The sequence below is a fragment of the Bos taurus genome, chromosome 25 (assembly GCF_002263795.3).
Source record: "Bos taurus isolate L1 Dominette 01449 registration number 42190680 breed Hereford chromosome 25, ARS-UCD2.0, whole genome shotgun sequence".
Taxonomy (NCBI): Eukaryota; Metazoa; Chordata; class Mammalia; order Artiodactyla; family Bovidae; genus Bos; species Bos taurus.
Genome location: NC_037352.1, coordinates 19,406,511 through 19,434,479, shown reverse-complemented (window position 1 = coordinate 19,434,479; position 27,969 = coordinate 19,406,511). Strand labels below are relative to the sequence as shown.

At 39.9% G+C, this 27,969-nt stretch overlaps 1 protein-coding gene across 1 annotated transcript in view; it reads right to left on the bottom strand.

Moving 5' to 3' along the window:
* ABCA16 (ATP binding cassette subfamily A member 16) overlaps positions 1-24,960 on the bottom strand; it is a 214,316-nt gene extending 189,356 nt beyond the window's left edge. The window contains exons 1-4 of the mRNA XM_059881562.1: positions 24,873-24,960; positions 10,670-10,794; positions 10,090-10,342; positions 8,078-8,205 (exon numbers count right to left, since the gene is read on the bottom strand). Coding sequence (XP_059737545.1) covers positions 8,078-8,205; positions 10,090-10,342; positions 10,670-10,729 — 441 coding nt within the window. The 5' untranslated portion in view covers positions 10,730-10,794; positions 24,873-24,960. The remainder of the gene's footprint in view (positions 1-8,077; positions 8,206-10,089; positions 10,343-10,669; positions 10,795-24,872) is intronic.
* Between the last annotated feature and the right edge of the window lie 3,009 nt (positions 24,961-27,969).

Sequence of the window (27,969 nt, the reverse complement as noted above, 5' to 3'; positions counted from 1 at the left end):
TATACAGACTTGACGTATTCCTTTTCCTATTTGGAACCAGTTAACCTATACTCCATATTAAAAAGCAGAGACATCACTTTGCCAACAAAGTTCTGCAGAGTCAAAGCTATGGTATTTCCTGTAGTCATGTATGGATGTGAGAGCTGGAACATAAAGAAAGCTGAGTGCCAAAGAATTGATGCTTTTGAACTGTGGTATTGGAGAAGACTCTCAAAAGTCCATTGGACAGCAAGGAGATCAAACCAGCCAATCCTAAAGGAAATCAACCCTGAATATTCACTGGAAGGACTGATGCTGAAGCTGAAGCTCCAATACTTTGGTCATGTGATGTGAAGAGCTGACTCATTGGAAAAGATCCTGTTCCTGGGAAAGACTGAGGGCAGGAGGAGAAGGGGGTGACAGGGAATGAGATGGTTGGATGGCATCATTGACTCAGTGGACATGAGTTAGAACAAACTCTGGGAGATAGTGAAGGACAGGGAAGTCTGGCATGCTGCAGTCCATGGAGGTGCAAAGAGCTGAACAGGACTGAGTGACTGAATACCACCAACACCACCATGGAAAACAGTATGGAGATTCCTTAAAAAATTAAAATAGGGCTACCATATGATCCAGCAGTTCTATTCCTGAGTATTTTTCAAAGAGCAAAATACTCATTTTAAAAATATACATGTGCCCCAGTTTTCACAGCTGTATTATTTACAATAGCCAACGTGGAAGCAAGATTAATGTCTATCCACAGTTAAATAGATAAAGAAGATATCATACACGGGAATATTACTAAGCCACAAAAGAATGAAAATTTGCCATTTGCAACATCATAGATGGACATGTTGCTTAGAGAAAAGACAGAGAAAGACAAATACTGCTTGCTATCACTCAACTGTGGGATCTAAAAACAAAACAAATGACTACAACAAAGCAGACACAGACTCACAGATACAGAGAACAAACTCGTAGTTATCAGTGGGAGAGAGGGAAAGAGGGAGGGGCATATAGGGGTAAGAATTAAGGAATACAAACTATTAGTTTTAAAATAATGAGCTACAAGGACATATTTTACAGCACAGGGAATATAAACAAATTTTATAACTTTAAATGGTGTATAATCTATAAAAAATTTGAAACTCCATGCTGTATACCTAAAACTACTATTTTAGGTATACAGCATGGAATTTTGATAAGGATTGTGATGAATCTAGGTAGCTATTGGTAGTATGATTTAACAAATTAGGTCTTCCTGCCCACGAACTTAGGGCTTCCCAGATGTTGCTAGTGATAAAGAATCTGCCGGACAACGCAGGAGACGTAAGAGATGCAGGTTTGATCCCTGGGTTGGGAAGATCCCCTGGAGGAGGGCACAGCAACCCACTCCAGTACTCTTGCCTGGAGAACTCCATGGACAGAGGAGCCTAGTGGGCTACGGTGCATAGCATCACAAAGAATCAGACATGAATGAAGCAATTTAGAACACATCTGCACACCCATGAACTAGGGCTGTCTTTCCTTTTATTTTGGTCTTCATTTCTTTCAGCAATGTTTTGTAGTTTTCAGTGCACATTCTTTGCACTTCCTTGGATAAATTTATTCCTCAGTGTTATATCCTCTCCTCTGTCTACTTTATCATTAAGCCCATCCCAGTTCAGTTCAGTTCAGTCTCTCAGTCGTGTCTGACTCTTAGGGAACCCATGGACTGCAGCACGCTGGGCTTCCCTGTCCATCACCAACTCCCGAAGTTTACTCAAACTCATGTCCGTTGAGTTGGCGATGCCATCCAATCATCTCATCCTCTGTTATCCCCTTCTTCTCCCGTCTTCTTATCCTCCTGATACTGGGAATCTTTCCCAGTATCAGGGTCTTTTCCAATGAGTCAGCTCTTCACATCAGGTGGCCAAAGTATTGGCATTTCAGGTTCAACATCAGTCCTTCCAATGAATATTCAGAACTGATTTTCTTTAGGATGGACTGGTTGGATCCCCTTGCAGTCCAAGGGACTCTCAAGAGTCTTTTCCAACACCACAGTTTAAAAGCATCAGTGCTTCAGCACTCAGCTTTCTTTATAGTCCAACTCTTAGATCCATTCATGACTACTGGAAAAACCATAGCCTTGACTAGATGGACCTTTGCTGGCAAAGTAATGTCTCTGCATTTTAATATGCTGTCTAGGTTGGTCATAATTTTTCTTCCAAGGAGTAAGCATCTTTTAATTTCATGGCTGCAATCACCATCTGGAGTGATTTTGGAGCTCCCCAAAATAAAGTCTGCCACTGTTTCCCCATCTATTTGCCATGAAGTGATGGGACTGGATGCCATGAGGTTAGTTTTATGAATGTTGAGGTTTAAGCCAACTTTTTCCCACTAGGTTGTTATTTGTTACTGAATTTACTGCTTATAACTTCTTGTTTATAACTTTTATTTCTCTGCTTATATTTCCTATATTTTCATTTGTTTCAAAACAGTTTTTAATTGCTGTTGAAACGTGTCTTATGATGGTTGCTTTAAAATCTTTCTCAGATAATTCTAACCTCTAATTCATCTCAGTTCTCATATCAGTAAATTGGTTCTTGGTTCGACAGATGATTTTCTATTTTATTTTGTTAATTTTGTCTATTATTTTAGGAGACTCTGGATCCTATTTAAATACTTTATTATATAAGGCAGTCAGCCTATTTTATGCAGCAATGGCTAATTTCAATGACAATTTAATTTCCAGAGCTCTTTAAGTACTAATTTTGGTCTCATAGTTTGCTTGGTTCCATTGGGGCTCACACTGGTTCCTGTTATTTCTGCCTAAAGGAACACGAGTTTTCCTTCTAGGGGCAGAGGAGGCACAAGGCATAAAGACCTTCCCAGGCTAGACCTTTTCTGTGGCTGAGTTCCTCATGCCAATTCTGCCTGTTTTGCTTTGGGGGCTCCCAATATAAGACAGGATACTCAGCCCACAAGAGGGAAGAGGCTTTCCTGCTTGGGCACATGTGGCAGGGACCTGCCTGTATGGGACAGACAATTCTTTCTGAATGTGGGACTTCTTGTGGTGGAGTTTCCCTATCACGGTTCCTTGACTGCCCTCATGTATCTGAACAGGAAAAGAGAGTCTCTGGCCCATAGACATTGCCACTTTTTTGTAGCTGGGACCCTCTTGATGGTTCCACTGGCCCACCCACTCGAGTCTTGCATTGAGGGATGTCTTAGGCTGGAGGTGACGAAGAGGCTTCTAGACTGGGATATTTGTGGCTGAGTACCTCTTGCTCATGTGTTTCAGTATATATTAGCAGGGGAAGGGCTTGGTAAGGAAGGAGAGTGTTTTTCCTGGCCACTAATAGTTATCAGGGCTCCCTATCCATTCCTCATGCTAGATGTGTCAGAACTGTCTAATGTTAGAAATGCTTCCATTTGATGTGGAATGGCATGAGGCTACTTGCTGCCCTCTATTGCTAGGCTGGAGGTCAGATAATGCTGGGTCTTGGCTGTCATCTGTTGGCTGTGATACATTAAGATGTGTGCCCCTGTGCTGCTCCTCTAGGCATGAGGTCTTAAAACAACTTGCAGTGTTCTTATCACTTTTCAGAGTTTTGCTTTGCCTTCGCATTACATCCAGCTGTGCTTAGTGAGGAATGACAGAAAGAACTGAGTCCCCACCATCTTGTCCAGACCAGAAGTCAACAGTGTCTTTTGATGATAAGAAGTTTCTAAAAGTTTGATAAAAGTTAATCTATTAATTTTTTCTTTAATGGTTATCACTTTCTGTGATCTAAAAAATTCTGCTACTCCCAACTAAAGATGATACTTGTCTTTGCTTTACTCTAAAAGCACTGGGTTTAGCTTTGACATTTAAATCTAAAATTCATGAGCTAATTTTTTGTGTGTAGTAGGAGGTCAGTTCAAGTTTCATTTTTTCCATATATACATCCAATCATTACAGCACTATTTATTAAAACATCTTTCTTTCCCTGTAAGATTTTTGGTGCCTTTGTATTTCTATTTTTAAAAATGAATGAATGAATGAATTAGGCTGCACCAGGCCTAGTTGTGGCATGTGGTATCTTCGATCTTTGTCATGGTATGTGTTATCCTTCATTTGTGGCCTGCAGGATCTTTTAGTGAAATGAGGAATCTTTAGCTGTGGCATGTGGAATCTTTAGCTGCTGCATGCAGGATCTTCAGTTGCAGCATGTGACTTCTTAGTTGTGGCATGTGCGACCTAGTTCCATGGCCAAGGATTGAACCCAGGCCCTTGCACTGGGATCACAGAGTCCTAGCCACTAAATCACAATGAAGTCCCAAATGACTATGGGCTTTCTGTTCTGTGTCATAGATATATTTGTTGATCATATGCCAGTATTACACTTCAATGATTATTGTAGTTTTAAATGTTTTATATACGTCTTCTAACTTTGTCATTTACAAAATGGTTCTATATATTTTAAGTCCTGTGAATTTGCATTTACCTTTAGACCAGATAAACAGGAAGTGACAAGCATTCTAAATGCCTTAGTAAGATATTTTCTTACCACAGGTTGAGAGATAAAGCCTATAAAGATTCAGGACCTTGCTAACTGGTGAGCTTTTTATGGGTCCAGTGGTCTCTGCGGTATGCCAGGATATATCCTCAAAGAGTAGTTTTGCTGTACACTGTACTCCTAACCACTCAAAAGAAACACTGCAAAAAGAGGTGGGCCTTTTTTTTGATGAGCCTGTTTTTCAAAATTTTGGTGATGGCATATACCACAAAGAGAACTGGTCAGATCTATTTATGATGTAAAAATTTTCAGTGGAGTCCAGAAAAAGAAATGGGTCTGCAATAGGGGTAAAGGCACACAATATGCCTCCAGCAGGGGACCTGTTTTATAGTTAAGGAGATACAATAATGGGCACCTGAACCACTGGGTCTATAGTTCTTACCATATGCCATTATGACTCAGAAGCAGCAGACCTGAGAGAAGAAACTGAAAATGCCTGTTCAATTTCAGATAAGGATAACACTCTGTTAATCTGGGACACTGTTCTATAGGATGTGGCCTATGTAACAATAATTGGTATATGGCTCTATGTTCTTGGTAAAACATAAGGGTAGGGGAACCAAGGCTTGGAAGTAGAACTGGCCCTTCTAATCACTCCCAGAGGCCTACTTGTGGAATTTATACATCCCATCCTTACAAGCTCAAGTTCTGCTGCATTAAAGGCCTTGTTTTCTGGGGTAGCAGACTTTTACGAGGAGATACAGTAAAGCTTCCACCAAATAGCTGTATGATTATCACCTAGTATTACTGAGCTACTCACACTGGTACGCTGGCAAATAAACAAATTACGATATGAGAGGAACCAATTAATCATGATTAAGGTTGCTATTGTTCCCTGGTAGCTCAGAGAGTAAAGTGTCTGTCTGCAATGCAGGAGACCTGGGTTCGACCCCTGGGTCAGGAAGATCCCCTGGAGAAGGAAATGGCAACCCACTCCAGTACTCTTGCCTGGAATATCCAATGGACAGAGAAGCCTGGTAGACTACCGTCCGTGGGATCGCAAAGAGTCGGTCATGACTGAGCGACTTCACTTTCACTTTACATAATGAAAACAGTGAGGTACACGGGGGCACCTCTTGGTGCTTACTTTTCCATAGAAAACAGTTAAGACCATTTGCAGCAACTATGACCTGATAGCTAAAGGCTCAATAAGGGAATGGTTTGTCTAAACAGGTAAGCTAAATCCTCTGAAGTGTTTGTCAAGAGTGACTAAAATCTAAATTGTGAATGTGTAAATATTTCCTTATATAAAAACACTTTTGTTGAAATGCATTCAGTAGTGTCTGTTCCCATATGAATTCTGACTAACAGAAATATGCGCAGGTTGTGATGAAGACAGAAAAGAACAGGATAGGTGTGGAAGCTGAATGGGAGTTTGAATGGGAATTCACAGTAGCATTTGTACAGCAGAGAAAATGTGACTAAAGACCCAGAAACAAAAAGCAATACAGTGTTTCCAGGTAATTTCTGGAAGTTAAGTACTGTTGGAACATAAAAAGTTTGGTAAGGAGTATCAGAGATAGCCAAGTACTAGGGTACTGATAGCCATATATTTGTGCAAAGGACTCTGGACATTGGAAGTCACCAAAGTCTTTTCATCAGGACAGTGACATGATTGATCATATCTGAGATTTAGTTTGATCCTTGTGGATCATTGTAAATGAACAAAAGATCTGTCAAGAAAGTCACATAAGGGACTTCCCTGGTTGTCCAGTGGTAAAGAATCCACCTTCCAATGCAGGGGATGTGGGTTTGATCCTGGTCAGGGAACTAAGATCCTATATGCTGCAGGGCAACTAAGCCCCGCAGGCTACATACCACAACTAGAGAAGACTTCGCAATGTAAGGAAGAGCCCGCATGCCATAATGAAGACTCAGCATAGTCAAAATAGTAATAATAAATAAAATTAAAAAAGAAAAAGTCACCTAAGATGTGGGAAAGCTGGTAGACATTAGATGGTCTATGCTATACATGAAATCATCAATAGAAATCAAAAGGTTTTAGAAAAATCATCAAAACAGACCACGCAGAATGCAATACATTAGATCCCCAGAACTTACTCATCTTAAATATTTCACCACACACAAAACTGGTAATTCTGTGAGGTGAGGAATATATCAGCTAACCTTGCTGTGGTAATCATTTTGCAATATACACATTTCAAATCATCACATTGCATATCCTAAATTTAACAGTGTTACACGTGAAAAGAAAGTGAAAGTGAAGTCACTCAGTGGTGTCCGACTCTTTGCGACCCCATGGACCGTAGCCTACCAGGCTCTTCCGTCCGTGGGATTTTCCAGGCAAGAGTACTGGAGTGGGGTGCCATTGCCTTCTCCAGGGGATCTTCCTGACCCAGGGATTGAACCCAGGTCTCCCTCATTGCAGGCAGACGCTTTACCATCTGAGCCACCACGGAAGTTCTGTACATGAATTATATCTCAATAAAGCCAGGAAAAAAAAAAAAACAAACAAACAGACCAAGCACCTGAGCACATGATGTGATGTCATAAACCTAGTTCAGACATTTGGTGACACAAGCACAGTCAATCAGAAATAAGAAAGAAAGTGAACTCGTTCATTCGTGTCCGACTCTTTGCGACCCCATGGACTGTAGCCTACCAGGCTCCTCAGTCCATGGAATTTTCCAGGCGAGAGTACTGGAGTGGGTTGCCATTTTCTTCTCCAGGGGATCTTCCCAACCCAGGGATCGAACCCAGGTCTCCTGCACTGCAGGCAGAAGTTTTACTGTCTGAGCCACCAGGAAAGCCTTATTATTCAGCAATAAGATGAAACTTAAAATAGCACTGAAGACACTTTGAGCCAATGTATATTGTTGAGCCTAAACCTATATCAGTATATGGATAATTCTGACTTAGTAAATAGAAGTTGGCACAAAAGAAAAGTCATGGAAGGATGGGACACACAGAAAGAATATATATTGTCCTACTAGTGGTTTTATTAATCTTGCCTTCTGCTGACAAGCATCTGTTTTCTAAATATAGAATTTGGCTCCATGTGGAGCTGTTATAGATTGCCCTTTATTTTCATCACCACCAGGAGACAATGTTTATAAGATCTGCCAAGGAAAGCACTATCTTTTTCTTTCCTTCTCTTGGGTTATGCTATCATCTAATCTGGATCAATGTGGGTTAGCCTTAGAGTTTTCTCTAGAGATTTATGAAAGGACTTAAATTCTATGTCTCATTCAAAGAAAAGGCTCTATCCATGCTTGTGTTTCACTACCTTTTGCAAAACTAGAAGCACTGTATGAGTAGTCCAAGTGTCCCATGAATCAGAAGTCCTGTGCATGAAAGATACAGTTCTTCCCTTATTAGCATATTTCAAAAGCTACAAACACAGACATCCTTAAAGCTACTCAAATCTGGATTCATATTCTTGCTTTATTTTATACAAGTAGTTTGATCTTGGGAAAATTAGTTTCTTCACTAATAAAATAGGGTAGATAATACAAAATTCATTAAAATCATAGAAACTAAAAATCCAATTCCAAGAAAACTATTTATTTAGAAAACTTTAAATACAACTTTCTCACCTGAAGTGGCAATGGATCATGCCTATTTTTGAAGTCACAGTCAAAAACAATGGCAGCCAGCACTTTATGAGCTCGATAGTCATACTTAATGTACTTCTCAAACTCAATTTCTGAAGAAAAGCCTTGAACTACAGAGAAGTAAAATTGTTCACTTAAATAAAAACATATGATAATCCCTTCTGAGAGAAAATATATTAGTTTACATGGACAAAAACCTTCTATCCAAATATGCAAATTTGAAAACACTGTTTCTTAAATACTGGTATCACAACAACTTAATGGATATTTGGGGTTCAAAATATTTTGATAAAAACTTTTATAAAATTTTATTGCAATTTTAAATAATCATTATAAAGCGCATATAAAGATAAGTCACTAGTGGTGAGGGAAATGCAAATTGAAATCACAATGAAATCACTTTACATCCACTGAGATGACTATAATCAAAAAGACAGAAGATAACAAGTGCTGGAGAGGATGTGGAACCTTCATTCACTGCTAATCAGAATGTAAAATGGTATAATGACTTTAGATAACAGTCTGGCATTTCCTTGAAAAGTTAAAAATAGAGTAAACATATGACACATTTATTCCACTCTTGGTATATAACCAACAGAAATGAAAACATATGTCTACATAAAACCTATAGATGAATGTTTGTAGCAGTATTATTTATAGTAGCCAAAAGGTAGAAACAACTCAAATGTCCTTCAGCTGATGAAAGATATATTGTACCAATTAAATGCAGTATATCCATACAATGGAATATTATCTGACAATGAAAAGGAATAAAGAACTGATGCATGCAACAACATGGGTTAACCCTGAAAACATTTTAAGTATAAGAAAAGAGTCGTGAAAGACCACATATTGCATTTTATAAAGTTGATATAAAAGGTTTATATGTAAACAATTTATATTAAAGGTTCATATGTAAACTATTTATATAAAAGATTTATAATAGGCAGATCTGTAGAGGTAAAAAGAGATTACTGTTTTTCTTATCTTGATAGGGATGGATAATTGTGGGGCTATGACTAAAGATTTTGGAATTTATTTTTGGTGATAAAAATGCTTTAAAATTATTTGTGGCAGTGGTTGCACACCTCTGTGAATATATTGAAGCCACTGAATTACACACTTCAAATGGGTGAAAATATGGAATGTGCATTATATCTCAAAAAGGTTACTTAATTAAGAGAAACAAATCAGGAGGTGATCACTTTGTGCTTTAAAAAACACAACTCATTTGATGGCTCAACACCTGTATAGTTATAATACAGGAAGTAGTCATTCAAGATAGAAATTTTCTAATCTGAACAAGAGAGGAAAAAAAAGATTAGACAAAAGTTGAACAGAGCCTTAACAACCTGTGGGACAATACAAAATGTATCATCATAGTCTTAGAGGAGAAGAAAGACGGCCATGTTAAAAAACAATTTTAAAAATAATTATTGTAAAGTCCCCCAACTTTGTGCAACATATAGATTCAAAATGCTCAGTGAAGCCCAAAGAAAAACACCAAAAGAAATCCATTGCTGCTGCTGTTGCTGCTGCTAAGTCGCTTCAGTCGTGTCCGACTCTCTGCGACCCCATAGACGGCAGCCCACCAGGCTCCCCAATCCCTGGGATTCTCCAGGCAAGAACACTGGAATGGGTTGCCATTTCCTTCTCCAATGCATAAAAGTGAAAAGTGAAAGTGAAGTCACTCAGTCGTCTCCGACTCTTAGTGACCCCATGGACCACAGCCTACCAGGCTCCTCCATCCATGCGATTTTCCAGGCAAGAGTACTGGAGTGGGGTGCCACTGCCTTCTCCAAAGAAATCCACAGACACGTCATAATCAAACTTTTGAAAAATAAAGACAGAAAATATCTTGAAAGCAGCCAGAGAGAAATGTTAAAATTGGGCAGTGTGATTCATCCAACTTTATTCTTATTCTTTTCCCTATACTGTTTCAGCTCCATCAAAAACATTAATGATAAGCTTTACATAAAACTTTAATTTCTAACCTTTTATACTGATGTTTAGATTCCTCTTCACATTCTCAGTGATTTCTTTTACCACATCAATATTAGAAGGCACATAAATCAATTCCCATCTTTCATCATTTTGGAGGAATGAAGGCAGAGTACTGATGGGTTGAGAAGTAAAAGTGTAAGGTCCAGCAACCGTTATATGAATAACAGCACGTAAGAGCAAAAGCATCATTGGAAACGCCAATGCAGTTAGGACTTCCAATATTAAATTAAAGAACTGCCTCCTCTAGAAGAGGAACAAAAAGATTGTGTTAATTAACTTGAGTACACATTCAAAGCAAATAGATAGCTCTATGATATTAAGTTTCTGCCAATTTCACCCTGAAACAGCTAAAGTTCCATATCACCCCTCCAACTCCCCTAACCAGTTTTCTTATAGGTCAGATTATACTATTGATTAATGAAGCTTCATACATTTGGAAGAGCTACTTTCAGCTCTGGAATTGATTTTTCAAGTGTGTGCATGTATATAAACCCACCCCCACCCACACCCAAAATCCAAACTGCACCACATGGGCATTTATGAACATTTTCCAAGGATACCTTTACATACCTTCAAGGTGAAATTTTTCCAGAGAAGCACTGCAAACTGGTTGAGTGTCAATAAATTCATTCTTCTACAAAAAGTGTATGTTCGATTCCAGCAATGGAGAAAAAGTTTTTTTAATGTTAAGTTACCTAATAATGTGAACATCAAGTGAACAACAGTATTACTTCTTTCTCCCAATTTTCTCCTTAATCAGTCTCAAAGTTTGATAGCAAAAATGATTTTGTGTTTGAAATAAAGAAAATTAAATTGCTTTTATTTTTCTGTTCAATAATTTCCTTAATATCTAATAATGTTCTAATGTGGTCAGAAAACAAAGAAGTAGCTAAACAAATGTGGTTCCATTTTTCAAGATGGCATAAGCAAACAGGATCTGATATTCTTATGATACTTTCCAAGACCAGATGGCTTCACAAGTAAATTCTACTAACACCAATCTTTCTCAAACTTTTCAAAAAATAGAAGGGTAGGGGAACATGTCCAAATTCATTTTAGGAGGCCAGAATTATGCTGATATCAAAGCCACATAAGGACACTATGAGAATACTACATGCAAATATTCCTGATAAATAAAGATGCAAAACTCCTCAAAACACTTGAGCAAACCAAATCCAATAGCACAATTAAAGCCCCACTGATCATGATCAAGGGGATTTATCCTTGGAAGGTAAGGATGGTTCAGTATATGCAAATCAATAAATGTAATACACTAATTACTAAAATAAAAGATAAAAACCATATAATAATCTCAACACAGAAAGAGTAACAAAATTCAACACTCTTCAATAATAGAAACACTCAACAAATTATGTACACAAACAAGGTACTTTAACATAATAAAGGCATATATGAAATGTCCACAACTGACATCATACTTAACACTGAAAAACTGAAAGTGTTTTCTCTTAAAATCTAGAGCAAGACAAGGATACCCATTATTGCCACTTCTATTCAACACAGTAATGGACGTTTTAGCCAGGACAATTATGAAACATATCCAAATCATAAGGGAAGAAGTGAAACAGTCTGTATTCATTGATAGCATGATCTTATACAGAGAAAACCCAAAGGATTCCACACAAAAAACCCTTTGGATCAATCAAACTAATAAAAGTAATCATAGGAATCCAGGAATGCTGCAGAACACAAAAATAAACATACAAAATCAGATATGTTCCTACAGACTAATAACAAGCCATCCAAAAAGAAAGTTAAGGAAACAAATCTCACTTACACTAGCATCAACGAATAATATACTTAGGAAGCTGGAAACAGGATGCCAGAGTAGAAGGACATGAGTTTGCTTCCTCTCATGAAAACACCTAAATCATACTTAACTGCTGAACAATGATCAACAAAAATGACTAGAACCTACCAAAAAAGATACTCTACATCCAAAAACAAAGAGGCCACAACAAGACAATATGAAGCATGCATTCACAATAAAATCTCATACCACCCAGATGGGCAACCCACAACCTGGAAAATATATTACAGAGACTGTCTCACAAGATTGAGACAGACCCCCATATGAGGCTCCCCAGACTGAGGGTCTGGTTTCAGAAGAAGTCCCCAGAACATCTGACTTTGAAGAACAGTGAGGCATGATTGGGGGAATTCCACAGGACTGTGAGAAGCAGAAACTCCACTCTTGGAGAGCACACACAGGGTCTTAGGTATGTATGCCAGGACCCAAGGAAAAAGTAGTAACTTCATAGGAACCTGCTGCAGACCAACATGCTGATCTTACAGGGTCTCCTGGGGAGGCAGAGGACAGCTGTGGCTCACTGAGGAAATGAGGACACGGGTGGCTGAGGTTCTAGGACATACTCACTGGTGTGAGCTCTCCTGTAGGCCACCACATTGACACCAAGCTACAGCCTCTGGGATGTCTCAGGCCAATAACAATAGGGTGGGAACACAGCCCCACTCATCAGGAGACAGGCTGCCTAAAGTCTTCCCAAGGCGAGAGTCACCTCTAAACAAACCCTGAATACAGCCCTGTCCACTGGAGGGACAAGACCCAGCTCTATCCGCCAGTGGGCAGGAACCAGTCCCTCCCACCAGGAAGCCTGCACAAGATTCCCAGACCAAACCCTCACAACAGAGGGGAGACAACAGAAGAGTAACTGCAATCCTGCACTTGGTGGAATGAAGACTGCAAACACAGAAAGTTAGACAAAATGATGTAGCAGAAGAATATGTTGCAGATGGAGGAAGAAGGTATTAATAAAACTCCAAAAGAACAACTAAGTGAAGAGAAGATAGGCTAGAATCTACCCAAAAAATAACTCACAGTAATGATAGTAAAGATGACCCAAAATCTCCGAAAAAGAATTGAGGAGCAGACCAAAAAGATACAAGAGATCTTTAACAAAGAGCTAAAAGAAACAAAGAACAACAACAACAACAAAAAAACAGTTGGAGAATACAATAACTAAAATGAAACACACTAAAAGGAGTCAATAGTAGGAAATGAGACAGAACAGATAAGTTGGCTTGAAGACAGAATGGTGGCAATTATTGCCACAGAACAGAATAAAACAAAAGAATTAAAGAACTGAGGACAGTTTAAGAAACTTCTGTGGCAACGTTAACACAACATTAGTCCCAATGTTAAACATTTGGGACGCTTGCATTATAAGGGTCCCAAAAGTTGAAGAGAGAGAGAGAAAGGGCCTAAGCAAAAATTTAAAGATATAAGCACTGGAATCTTCCATAGCATGGGAAAGGAAACAATCACCCAAGTCCATAAAGTGCAGAGAGTCCCAAACAGGATAAACCCAAGGAGGAAAATGCTAAGACATATACTAATCAAACTGACAAAAATTAAATACAATGAAAAAATATTAAAAGCAACAAGGGGAAAGCAACAAATAACACACAAGGGAAATCCCAGCTGGTTTTTCAGCAGAATTCTGCACACCACAAGGTTGTTGCTGTTCAGTTGCTAAGTTGCGTCCAGTTCTTTGCAACCTCATGGACTGCAGCGTGCCAGGTTTTCCTGTCCTTCACTATCTCCCAGGGGTTCCTCACACTCATGTCCACTGAGTTGGAGATACCACCGATTCATCTCATCTTCTGTCGCCTCCTTCATCTCCTGCCCTCAATCTTTCCCAGTATCAGGGTCTTTTCCAATGAGTCAGCTCTTCACATCAGGTGGCCAAGGTATCAGAGCTTCAGCTTCAGCATCAGTCCTTCCAGTGAAAATTCAGGTTTGATTTCCTTTAGGGGCCAGAGACGAGGCCTGATCACTCAGAGCTTTTGTGTGGCAGAAGTTTTATTACAGTGAAAAGGGGACAGAGAAGCGTCTGACACAGACATCAGAAGGGGTACGGAGAGTGCCCACCATGCTACTCTTATCTAGGCCTTACATACTTTTTCCATTGGTTACTAGTAATAAGAAAGGTCTTACAAGACCACTCTCACAGCATCCATCTTAAGGTAACAGGATTATTTAAGGTTATTTGTTCTCTGCTCAACATTATTTCCTCATTTTTTAAAAAAACGGGCATAGTTCTACTTACATTACAGAGATGCTATATGGCCTATGAAAAACATTCAAGAAATGATAATCCTCTTCCACTCTATGTAAGAGATGTTCTGAGGGAATTAAAGCTTAGGGCTCTTTAAGAAGGATGTGAGCATTCTTCCTGTTGCTTTTCTTAAGTCTTGTGCAACAATGTATCTTGCCCAAGAACTGGCCTTTCAGTTCAGTTCAGTTCAGTGGCTCAGACCTGTCCGACTCTTTGTGACCCCATGAATCGCCGCACGCCAGGCCTCCCTGTCCATCACCAACTCCCGGAGTTCACTCAGACTCACGTCCATCGAGTAGGTGATGCCATCCAGCCATCTCATCCTCTGTTGTCCCCTTCTCCTCCTGCCCCCAATCCCTCCCAGCATCAGAGTCTTCCCCAATGAGTCAACTCTTTGCATGAGGTGGCCAAAGTACTGGAGTTTCAGCTTTAGCATCATTCCTTCCAAAGAACACCCAGGACTGATCTCCTTCAGAATGGACTGGTTGGATCTCCTTGCAGTCCAAGGGACTCTCAAGAGTCCAAAATCACAGTTCAAAAGCATCAATTCTTTGGCGCTCAGCCTTCTTCACAGTTCAACTCTCACACCCATACACGACCACTGGAAAAACCATAGCCTTGACTAGATGGACCTTTGTTGGCAAAGTAATGTGTCTGTTTTTGAATATGCTGTCTAGGTTGGTCATAACATTTCTTCCAAGGAGTAAACGTCATTTAATTTCATGGCTGCAGTCACCATCTGCAGTGATTTTGGAGCCCCCAAAAATAAAGTCTGACACTGTTTCCCCATCTATTTCCCATAAAGTGATGGGACCAGATGCCATGATTTGGAGCCCCCCAAAATAAAGTCTGACACTGTTTCCACTGTTTCTCTATTTCCCATGAAGTGATGGGACCGGATGCCATGATCTTCATGTTATGAATGTTGAGCTTTAAGCCAACTTTTTCACTCTCCTCTTTCACTTTCAGCAAAAGGCTTTTGAGTTCTTCTTCACTTTCTGCCATAAGGGTGGTGTCATCTGCATATCTGAGTTATTGATATTTCTCCTGGCAATCTTGATTCCAGCTTGTGCTTCTTCCAGGCCAGCGTTTCTCATGATGTACTCTGCATATAAGTTAAATAAGCAGGGTGACAATATACAGCCTTGACATACTCCTTTTCCTATTTGGAACCAGTCTGTTGTTCCATGTCCAGTTCTAACTGTTGCTTCCTGACCTGCATATAGGTTTCTCAAGAGGCAGGTCAGGTGGTCTGGTATTCCCATCTCTTTCAGAATTTTCCACAGTTTATTGTGATCCACACAGTCAAAGGCTTTGGCATAGTCAATAAAGCAGAAATAGATGCTTTTCTGGAACTCTTGCTTTTTCCATGATCCAGCGGATGTTGGCAATTTGATCTCTGGTTCCTCTGCCTTTTCTAAAACCAGCTTGAACATCTGGAAGTTCACGGTTCCCGTATGCTGAAGCCTGGCTTGGAGAATTTTGAGCATTACTTTACTAGCATGTGAGATGAGTGCAATTGTGCAGTAGTTTGAGCATTCTTTGGCATTCCCTTTCTTTGGGATTGGTAGGTTATCCTTTTCCACCAGATCTTCTCAACCCAGGAATCAAACCAGGGTCTCCTGCAGGTGGATTGAAAGCAGATTCTTTACCAACTGAGCTTCCTAATCAGCTTCCTTGAACCCATTTTGGCTTCCTGGATTAGGAAGCCAAAATGGATTAAAGGCTCCAAACAAAAGACCTAGATTGGCTGAATGGATAAAAAACAAGACCCTATATAGGCTGTCTACAAAAGACCCAACTCACACCTAGGGAGACACACAGACTGAAAGTGAGGGGCTGGAAAAAATATTCAATATAAATGAAAATAAAAAGAAAGTGGAAACAGCAACAGTCATATCAGAGAAATAGACTTTAAAATAAAGACTGTTACAAGAGACAAGAAAAGACACTACATAATGATCAAGGGATCAATCCAAGAAGATATAACAATTAGAAATACATATGCACCCAGCACAGGAGCATATCAATACATAAAGAAAATGCTAACAAGTATTAAAGGGGAAAACAGATAGTAACACAGTAATAGTAGGAGACTTTCAGTTCAGTTCAGTTCAGTCACTCAGTCGTGTCCGACTCTTTGTGACCCCATGAATCACAACACGCCAGGCCTCCCTGTCCATCACCAACTCCCGGAGTTCACTCAGACTCACGTCCATCGAGTCAGTGATGCCATCCAGCCATCTCATCCTCTGTTGTCCTCTTTTCCTCCTGCCCCCAGTCCCTCCCAGCATCAGAGTCTTTTCCAATGAGTCAAGTCTTCGCATCAGGTGGCCAAAGTATTGGAGTTTCAGCTTTAGCATCATTCCTTCCAAAGAAATCCCAGGGCTGATCTCCTTCAGAATGGACTGGTTGGATCTCCTTGCAGTCCAAGGGACTCTCAAGGGTCTTCTCCAACACCACAGTTCAAAAGCATCAATTCTTCGGCGCTCAGCCTTCTTCACAGTCCAACGTGTTTCCTTATTAATTTTCTATCTGAATGATCTGTCCATTGGTTAAGGGATAGGAGACTTTAATACCCCTTTACCAATGGACAAATCATTCAGATAGAAAATTAATAAGGAAACATAAACTTTAAATCATACACTGGACCAGTTTGACCTAACTGATATCTACAGGGCTGCAGCTGCTGCTAAGTTGCTTCAGCCGTGTCTGACTCTGTGCGACCCCATAGATGGCAGCCCACCAGGCTCCCCTGTCCCTGGGATTCTCCACGCAAGAACACTGGAGTGGTTGCCATTTCCTTCTCCAATGCATGAAAGTGAAAAGTGAAAGTGAAGTCGCTCAGTCATGTCCTACTCTTCACAACCCCATGGACTGTAGCCTACCAGGCTCCTCTGTCCATGGGATTTTCCAGGCAAGAGTACTGGAGAGGGTTGCCATTGCCTTCTCCATATCTACAGGGATTTCATCCAAAAACAGTAGATTTCACTTTCTCCATAAGTGCACATGGAACATTCTCCAGGACAGATCACATCTTGGGTCACAAATCAAGCCTTGATAAATTTTTTAAAAATGAGATTATTTCAAGCATCTTTTCTAACCACAGCATTGTAAGATTAGATGTCTACTACAGGAGAAAAAACTGTACAAAACACAAACACGTGGAGGCCAAACAGTATGCTTCTCGTCAACCCAAAGGTCACTAAAGAAACTAAAGAAGAAAACAAGAAATACCTAAAAGCAAATGACAATGAAAACACAATACAAAACCTATGAAATGCAACAGAAGTAGTACTAAGAGGATAGTTTATGGTAATACCTGCCTATCTCAGAAACAAAAGAGACATCAAATAAACAACCTAACCCTACCCCTAAAGCAACTAAAAGAGAACAAAACCCCCACAAAGTTAGTAGGAGGAAATCATAAAGATCAGAGCAGTTAATAAGTGAAAAAGACATGAAAGAGGCAAGAGCAAAAACCATAAAACTAAAGCTGGTTCTTTGATAAGATAAACAAAATCGACAAACCATTAGCCAGAACATCCAGAAAACAAGGGAGATGAAGCAAATCAATAAAATTAAAAATGAGAAAGGAAAATTTACAACAGAAAATGCAGAAATACAGAGGATCATAAAAGACTACTATGAGCAACTATATGCCAATAAAACGGACAACCTTGAAGAAATGGACAAATTCTAAGACATGTACAGCTGTCCAGAATAGAACCAGTAAGAAATAAAAGCCATTAACACCAATCACAAGCAGGAAATTTGAAACTGTGATTAAAAAAAATAATAATCTTCCATCAAACAAAAGCCCATGGCCAGATGGCTTCACATGCAAATTCTACCAAAAGTGTACTGAAGAGGTAACACCTATCCTGCTCAAACTTCCAGAAAATTTCAGAGGAAGGAAAACTCCCAAACTCATTCTAGGTGGTCACCATCATCCTGATACCAAAACCAGCCAACGTACTATCAAAAAAGAAAATTACAGGCCAATATCATTAATGAATATAGATGAAAAAATCCTTGACAAAATTCTAGCAAACAGAATCCAACACATTAATAGGACCATACATCATTATCAAGTAGGCTTTAACCCAAGGATGCAAGGATTGTTCAATATATGCAAATTAGTCAATGTGATATACTATATTAACAAATTGAAAGATAAAAACCATATGATCATCTCAATAGATGCAGAGAAAGCTTTTGACAAAATTCAACACCTATTTATAAAAACTCTCCAGAAAGCAGGCACAGAAGGAACATACCCCAACATAATAAAAGCCATATATGACAAACCCACAGCAAACATTATTCTCAGTGGTGAAAAACTGAAGGTGTTTCCCCTAATATTAGGAATGAGATAGGGGTGCCCACTCTTTCCACAATTATTTAATATATTTTTGGGTGTCTTAGCCATAGCAGTAAGAGAAGAAAAAGAAATTTAAAGAATCCAAAGTAGAAAATAAGTAAAACTTTCACTGTTTACAGATGACATACTATACATAGAAAACCCTAAAGATGCCACCAGAAAATTACTATGACTAATCAATGAATAAATATTGTAAAGCTTCAGGATATAAAATTAATACACAGAAATCACTTGTATTTCTATACATTAACAACAAAAAAAATCAGAAAGTGAAATTAAGAAAACAATCCCATTCACCACTGCAAAAAAAAAAATAAAATAAAATAAAGAAAGAAATAAAATATCTAGAAATGAATCTACCTAAAGAGACAAAAGATCTGTATGCAGAAAACTATAAGACACTAGAAATAAATCAAAGATGACACAAACAGATTGAGAGATATACCATGTTCTTGGATTGAAAGAATATTGTGAAAATGACCATACTACCCAAAACAATCTACACATTCAGTGCAATCCCTTTCAAACTAACAATGGTATTTTTCACAGAACCAGAACAAAAATACACAATTTGTATGTTCACACAAAAAACACTGACTACCTAAAGCAACCTTGAGAAAGAAAAATGAAGCTGGAAGAATCAACCTTTCTGATTTCAGACTATACTCCAAAGTTAAAGTCATCAAGACAGTATGGTTCTGGCACAAAAACAGAAATATAGACCAATGGAACAAGATAGGAAGCCAGAGACAAGCCCACACACCTATGGATACCTTATCTTTGACAAAGGAGGCAAGAATACACAATGGAGAAAAGACAGCCTCTTCAATAAGTCGTGCTGGGAAAACTGGACACTTCTGAATGAAAAGAACACTTTTCTTTCAAAGCAAAAGAACAAAGAATGAAACTCGAACACTTCCTAGCACCAAATGCAAAAATAAACTCAAAATGGATTAAAGACTTAAATGTAAGACCAGAGGGCTTCCCTGGTGGCTCAGACAGTAAAAGCATCTGTTTGCAATGCAGGAGACCCAGGTTCGATCCCTGGGTTGGGAAGATCCCCTGGAGAAGGAAAGGGCAGCCCACTCCAGTATTCTTGCCTGGAAAATCCCATGGATGCATTTTGATATTTGGCAAAACTAATACAATTATGTAAAGTTTAAAAATAAAATAAAATTAAAAAAAAAAAAGAAAATCCTATGGATGACGGAGCCTGGTGGGCTACTATCCATGGGGTCCCAAAGAGTTGCACACGACTGAGGACTCTTCTCTCCTTCTCCTAAGACCAGAAACTATGAAGCTCTTAGAGGAAAACAAGTCAGTACACTCTTGACATAAATCCAGCAAGATCCTCTATGACCCACCTTCTAGAGTAATGGAAATAAAAACAAAAATAAAAAAATGGGATCTAATTAAACTTAAAAGCTTTTGCATAGAAAAGGAAAGAATAAACAAGATTAAAAGATAACCCTTAGAATGGGGGAAAATAATTACAACAAAATAACTGACAAAGGACTAATCTCCAAAATATATAGGCAGCTTCATTTCAGTTCAGTTCAGTTGCTCAGTCGTGTCCGACTCTGTGACCCCATGAACCACAGCATGCCAGGCTTCCCTGTCCATCACCAACTCCCGGAGTTTATCCAAATTCATGTCCATTGAGTCAGTGATGCCATCCAACCATCTCATCCTCTGTCGTCCCCTTCTCTTCCTGCCCTCAATCTTTCCCAGTATCAGGGTCTCTTCGCATCATATGGCCAAAGTATTGGAATTCCAGCTTCAACATCAGTCCTTCCAGTGAACACCTAGGACTGATATCCTTTAGGATGGACTGGTTGGATTTTCTTGCAGTCCAAGGGACTCTCAAGAGTCTTCTCCAACACCACAGTTCAAAACCATCAATTCTTCAGCACTCAGCTTTCTTTATACTCCAACTCTCACATCCATACATGACTACTGGAAAAACCATAACCTTGACTAGATGGACCTTTGTTGGCAAAGTAATGTGTCTGCTTTTTAATATGCTGTCTAGGTTGGTCATAACTTTCCTTTCAAGGAGTAAGTGTCTATTAATTTCACCACAGAACTCAATATCAGAAAAACAAACAGCCCAATCAAAAAATGGCAGAAGACCTAAATCCTAAATAGATATTTTTCCAGTGAAGACATACAGATGGCCAATAAACACATGAAAAGATGCTCAGTTTCACTTATTATTGTGCATGTGTGTGCAGTCGCTCAGTCATGTCCAACTCTTTGCGACCCCATGAACTGTAGCCTGCCTGGTTACTCTGTCCAGGCAGGTTATCCAGGCAAGAATGCTGGAGTGGGTTGCCATGCCCTCCTCCAGGGGATCTTCCCAACCCAGGAATTGAACCCAGGTCTCCCACATTGCAGGCAGATTCTTCACCATCTGAGCCACCAGGGAAGCAGAGAAATGCAAATCAAAATACAGTAAGGCATCACTACACACCAGTCAGAATGACCATCATCAAAAAAATCTACAAACAATAAATGCTGGAGAAGATATGGAGACAAGGCAACCCTCTTGCACTGTTGGTGGGAATTTAATTGATACAGCCACTATGAAGAACAGTATGGAAATTCCTTAAAAAACAAAAAGCTACCATATGACCCAGCAATCCCACTACTGGGCATATACCCTGAGAAACCCATAACTGAAGAAGACACATGTACCCCAAAGTACCAGCACTGTTTATAATAGCTCAGACATGGAAGCAACCTAAATGTTCATAGATGGATGAATGAATAAAGAAGTTTTGATACATATATACAATGGAATATTATTAAGTTGTAAAAAAGAATTAACTCAGTCAGTTTTAGTGAGGTGGATGAATTTAAAGCCTGTTTTACATAGTGAAGTAATTCAGAAAGAGAAAAACAAACATTGTATATTAATGCATATATAGGGAATCTAGAATACAGGTATTGATGAATCTATTTGCAGGGAAGGAATGAACATGCAAATATAGAGAATGAACTTGTGGACATGGTGGGGGAAGGAGAAAGTAGTATTAATGGTGAAAGTAGCATAGACATATACACACTACCATGTGTAAAACAGATAGCTAGTGAGAAGTTGCTGTATAACACAGGAAGCCTAGGCCAGGGCTCTGTAATTACCTAGAGGGGTGGGGGTGAGCATAGGGAGGCTCAAGACAGGGAGGTGAGATATATATATATATATATAATTATGGTTGAATTACATAATATTGTAAAACAATTGTACAGGTAATTAATATATTATAAAATATTATATAGGTTATATATATATAATTATGGTTGAATTACATAATATTGTAAAACAATTTTCCTCCAATTAAAGAACAAATTAAAAAAAAGTATTTACCCAACTTTGGAATACCTAAATACATCACTTGAATACTAACAGATATGAAAGGATAAAGAGACAACAATACAATAATAGTAGAGGACTTCAATACCTGACTTTCAAAAACATATATATCATCCAGAGAGAAATTTAATTAGGAAACATTACAATTGAACTCTACCTTAGAGTAAATTGACCTAACAGAAATATGAAGAACATTCCACTCAACAGCAGCATATTCTATAGTGCACATGGAACATCCTCCAGAAGAGATCATATATAGGTCACTTAACAAGCCTTAGGAAATATAAGAAGACTGAAATCATACCAAGTATCTTTCATGAACGCAATGGTAAGAAATAGAAATCAATAATAAGAAGTAAACTGAAAATTTTACAAATGTGTGATAATTAAACAATACACTTCTGAACATTCAACGAATCAAAGAAGAGAGGGAATTCAAAATATATCTTGAAACAAACAAAAAAGGAAACACAACATACTAAAACTTATGGGATGCAGCCAAAGCAGTTCTAACAGGGAAGGTTATATCAATGTAAAAACTGAGAGAAAAGATCTCAAACAGACAACCTAACTTTAAACCTCAAGAAATTAGAAAAAGAGCAAACTAAGCCCAAAGTTAGAAAAAGGAAGGAAATAGCAAAGGTCAAAAGCAGAAATAAATTAAATAGGGTCCATGAATACCACAGAAAAGGTTAACAAAAATAAGAACTTTAAAAAGAAAAGATAAAGTGACAAAGCTTTATTACACTAATAAAAGGAAAGAAGACTCAAAACTAAATAAAAAATGAAACAGGTGACTTTACAATTGACACCACAGTAACACAAAGGATAAGGGAATACCATGAACCTAGAAGAAATTGGTAAGTTTCTAGAAACATGCAACCTACTAAAATGGAACTAGAAAGAAATAGAAAATTTGTACAAATCAATAATGAATAAGGAGATTCAGTTCAGTTCAGTTCAGTCGCTCAGTTGTGTCCGACTCTTTGTGACCCCATGAATCGCAGCACGCCAGGCCTCCCTTGTCCATCACCAGCTCCCGGAGTTCACTCAGACTCACGTCCATTGACACAGTGATGCCATTCAGCCATCTCATCCTCTGTCGTCCCCTTCTTCTCTTGCCCCCAATCCCTCCCAGCATCAGAGTCTTTTCCAATGAATCAACTCTTCGCATGAGGTGGCCAAAGTACTGGAGTTTCAGCTTTAGCATCATTCCTTCCAAAGAAATCCCAGGGCTGATCTCCTTCAGAATGGACTGGTTGGATCTCCTGGCAGTCCAAGGGACTCTCAAGAGTCTTCTCCAACACCACAGTTCAAAAGCATCAATTCTTCGGCGCTCAGCTTTCTTCACAGTCCAACTCTCACATCCATACATGACCATAGGAAAAACCATAGCCTTGACTAGATGGACCTTTGTTGGCAAAGTAATGTCTCTGCTTTTGAATATGCTATCTAGGTTGGTCATAACTTTCCTTTCAAGGAGTAAGAGTCTTAATTTCATGGCTGCAGTCACCATCTGCAGTGATTTTGGAGCCCCCAAAAATAAAGTCTGACACTGTTTCCACTGTTTCCCCATCTATTTCCCATGAATAAGGAGATTAGATTAGTAATAATAAAAAAAATCTCCCAAACAACAAAAATGTCCAAGATCACGTGGTTTCACTCATGAATTCTACCAAGCTCCTTCAGCCACCACACATTTAAAGAATTAACACCAATCATTTTCAAAGTCTTCCCAAAAAATGAGGAGGAGGGAACATGCCTAAACTCCTTTTACAAGGACATCAAAGACTGATAAATACACTACAAGAAAAGAAACCAGAGGTTAACATCTCTGATAATTATAGATGCAAATAGTTTCAACTAAATACTAGCAAAACAAACTCAATAGCATATTAAAAGGATTACAGACTAAGATCAACTGAGATTTATCCCTGATAGCAAGAATGATTTAATATGTGGAAATCAATAAAAGTGACACACTATTAATAGGCTGAAAGACAAAATTCTCAATGGATGCAGAAAAGGCATTGCAAAATTTTTCTGTCACGATAAAAACTCTCAACAAATTGCGTACATTAGGAATGTAACTCAACATAATAAAGGCTATATATGATCAACTTACATAGTACTGAATGTATTAGAATCAGAGGCAGAGAAAAATATATGTGAAATCATACAAAGTTGAACTAATAGTAACAGCAATACATCACGGTAGAAGGGTCAACACAGAACGAGGAGGCAATATGACACTGGACCACCATATAATATATATATATATATGTATAATATATACATATATTTAATACACTGCTAAGTCACGTCAGTCGTGTCCGACTCTGTGCGAGCCCATAGATGGCGGTCCACTAGGCTCCCCTCCCTGGGATTCTCCAGGCAAGCATACTGGAGTGGGTTGCCATTTCCTTCTCCAGTGCATAAAAGTGAAAAGTGAAAGTGAGGTTGCTCAGTCGTGTCCGACTCTTTGCGACCCCATGGACTGCAGCCCACCAGGCTCCTCCGTCCATGGGATTTCCCAGGCAAGAGTACTGGAGTGGGGTGCCATTGCCTTCTTCATATTTAATATAATACAATATATATTGTATAATTCTTAATTATACACATAATTCTTATATAATATATAAAAAGTAATACACATGGGCTATTTAGGAGTTGTTTTTCTGGTTTAGTTTTGTTTTGGAGGGGAGCAGAGAGAGTTGTGGACGGTTTTTAATTTTTTTCTCCTTTTTTTTTTTTTGTGAGGGGGTACATCGGGGTAAGGGGGAGAATGCACTTTCAGGGTGGAAGTTCTGAGTGCTGGCCATGGGGTCGGCCCCTCGGGGAGTCTTGGGAGCATTCCCCTGAGCAGGGGAACTTGGGAAGAAAGACCAAGGTCTGGGAGGTTCTGACACTCACCGTTCAAGCCTCTCAACCGCCACCACCTCCACCTTTACCTCAGAAGCTGCTCCGCCCAACGCCCTACTCTCAAGCAACCGGCCCTCTCCCCCCCGCCCCCGCAGGTTTGAGGCACCTGCCGCGCGTGCATGCGCAGCTTTCAGCAAAGCGGCACCGCCTCCGCCCCTTCCCCGCGCAAGCGCACACCCATCCCGGTCTCAAGCTAGCCTCAACCAGCCCAGCGCCCACCCCTGCTCTTCCTGTCTCCTCAGCACCAGTCAACCCTGTCCTTCCTCCCTTTTCAGCCTATTTCACCCCATCAACCACGCTGTCCTCAAGGCCCTACCTTGGCGCCCTGTCGCTTGCTCTCCAGGTTCCTCGCCAATGGACCCTACTGGACGACCCCACAATCCTCCACAACTCGCGGGCCCCCCTCTTTTATATGTCAAGGTCATCTCAGGATGTTTAAGGAGAGAGTCTGTCGAGGTTAAACAGACAACTTCCAGAGGTGAGGTACAGGTACAGGGCCCTGCAACCCCCCAGAGGCTGGCCACCCAAAAGCTTCCCCCCACCCCTGTCGTCTCGCGGGCGTAAGGCACGCAGCCCTTTTCTCCAGCCTGATCAGCCTACCCCTACCCTAACCCTACCACCCGTCAGCACGTGGCCCTCTGCCCTGTCCCACCAGGTTTCCGGTTCACCCACCAGCAAACCTTTCTCCTGCTCCCCAGTTTCGTTGATGCTTGCTCCTCTTGGCAGACCCCACCCGATTGCCCAGTTCCAGTGTAACTTAGTGAATCACAGGTTTTGAATTCTTTTATTTTTTATTTATTTATTTTTTACTAATTTTATTTTATTTTTAAACTTTACATAATTGTATTAGTTTTGCCAAATACCAAAATGAATCTGAATTCTGACTGTCTGAGGGCAAATCCTCTCTGCACTGCTTTGTGAAAGTGTTAGTCGTTTAGTCATGTCCGACTCTTTGCGAATCCATGGATTGTAGCCCGCCAGGCTCCTCTGTCCTTGGATTTCTCCAGGCAAAAATAATGGAATCGGTTGCCATTCCCTTCTCCAGGGCATCTTCCCGTGCCACGGATTGAACCTAGGTCTCCTGCATTGTAAGCAGAGTCTTTACCATCGGAGCCACCAGGAAAGCCAAGTATCAGTTTGTTGCCTCTCAAGGGGCCAAATAGACTTTTGTTCTTGAACTGACAGATTAATCTTTGTCAGGAGAGGGCGCTGGGGGAACACTGCAGGACAATGAGCACTTGTTAAGAGTGCTTTAAATTCTTCTTGCTCTTACCTTGCTGCTGCCAGCAGTAGATGTGGAGCACATTTTGTGACACTGGCCGCCCCTTCTCCCCGTGGCTCCCCACTCCCGCCCCGCCCCGCCCCGCCATTAAGTGTGAATTTCCAGTGATTCACGGAGGTGACCCCTTCTTAGCACTACCCTGTGGACAACCCTAGAGAAGAATTTCCTGCTTGCCAGATCCAACCATTGTTGGTTAGCCTAGGCAGCCTGTGAGTGAGTGACATCGCTCAGTCGTGTCCGACTCTTTGTGGCCCCACGGACTGTAGCCTACCACGCTCCTCCGTCCATGGGATTTTCCAGGCAAAAGTACTGGAGTGGGTTGCCGTTTCCTTCTCCAGAGGATCTTCCCGACCTAGGGATTGAACCCAGGTCTTCTGCATTGTGGGCAGACGCTTTACTGTCTGAGCTACGAGGGAAGGCAGCCTGCACAGAGGAATAATTGCTGCTTGCTCAGCAGGTATGGGACAGCTCTGGTCCAGGGACAGTGAATTTCCCCACGATGAAATGAACCACAATTAAACCTTCTACAAGAAGATCTGAATCCCAGCCTTAGGGAGGATCCATCTTCCAAGTTTGTTTTGGCCTTGAGAATTTTCCCTCAGCATTCTCTTTACTTCTGTATAGATAATCCTCGTTGTTAAGGTGCTTGCTGGAAAATGAAGAGAGAGATAGAGAGGGACAGTGAAAAAGACAACCAGACTAAAGGAATGTTAAAAAAGGGTCATTAGCGAAGCCAGATGGGAGATTGGATACAAGAGTGAGCTTCATAAAATGAGTTGTCTCCCCTTTTTGAAGATGATCAACCTGGGAGACAAAATTTGCAATTACTAAAATCATTTGTAAAATATCTGTGGCAGGTATGGTAATGGAACCCAGAGGAAGTTATATTACAGCTAAAAACAAAACAAAACAATAGAATAGAAAATAGCTTCTGGATATCACTTTATTACTCACAATATCCAACTGAGGATGTAAAAACCTGGAACCATCCCCAAATAGCAGCTTCATGGACTATTTACATTTCACCATTTAACAAGGCTCATCCTACTTGTCTGCTTATCTCCATGATTCTGGAGGTGTTTAGATTTCTCATGCTGCTTAAGGAAGAACTCCATCTGCCCAAACAAGAATGAAAAGAGCTCCCTGTTTCTTGTTCTACTTCATTTCTCCTTCATTCCTTCTTAGTCAGAGGTGAGGCAAGGATAGAAAAGAAAATACACTTTTTAAAGACTGTTTCTATCCTTGAATTTCAAATGTGCTTGGTAAAAAGATTTTCTTATGAATGTGGAATCTGGGCTTAAGTTTTAGAAATAATAACCCAATTTGCCCCCTTAAACGTTGGTGGTTGTGGTGGTTTAGTCACTAAGTCGTGTCCGACTTTACCACCCAATGGACTGCAGCCTGCTTGGCTCCTCTGTCCATGGAATTTTCCAGGCAAGGGTACTGGAGTGGGCTGCCATTTTGTTCTCCAGAGGATCTTCCTGATCCAGTGGTTGAACCTGCATCTCCTGCACTGCAGGAGAGGATTTTCTACTACTGAGCCGCAGGGAAGCCCTTAAACTTTGGGTATTTATTTTAATGAGATTATTTTTGGTAAACAATTGGGGTGTGTGTGTGTGTGTATGTGTGTGTGCGTGTTTATGTATGTTTATGTACATATCTCTGTGTGTACTTATGGGAAAGATTATTTGCTCTAGTCTTTATCCTCCTTTTATCAATACCTCAGCTTTTTAAATATTTTGTTAGTAAGAACATAAACCTCTAGCACTTCAAGCTGTCCTAGCTTCATCATTTCTGGATGTTTTT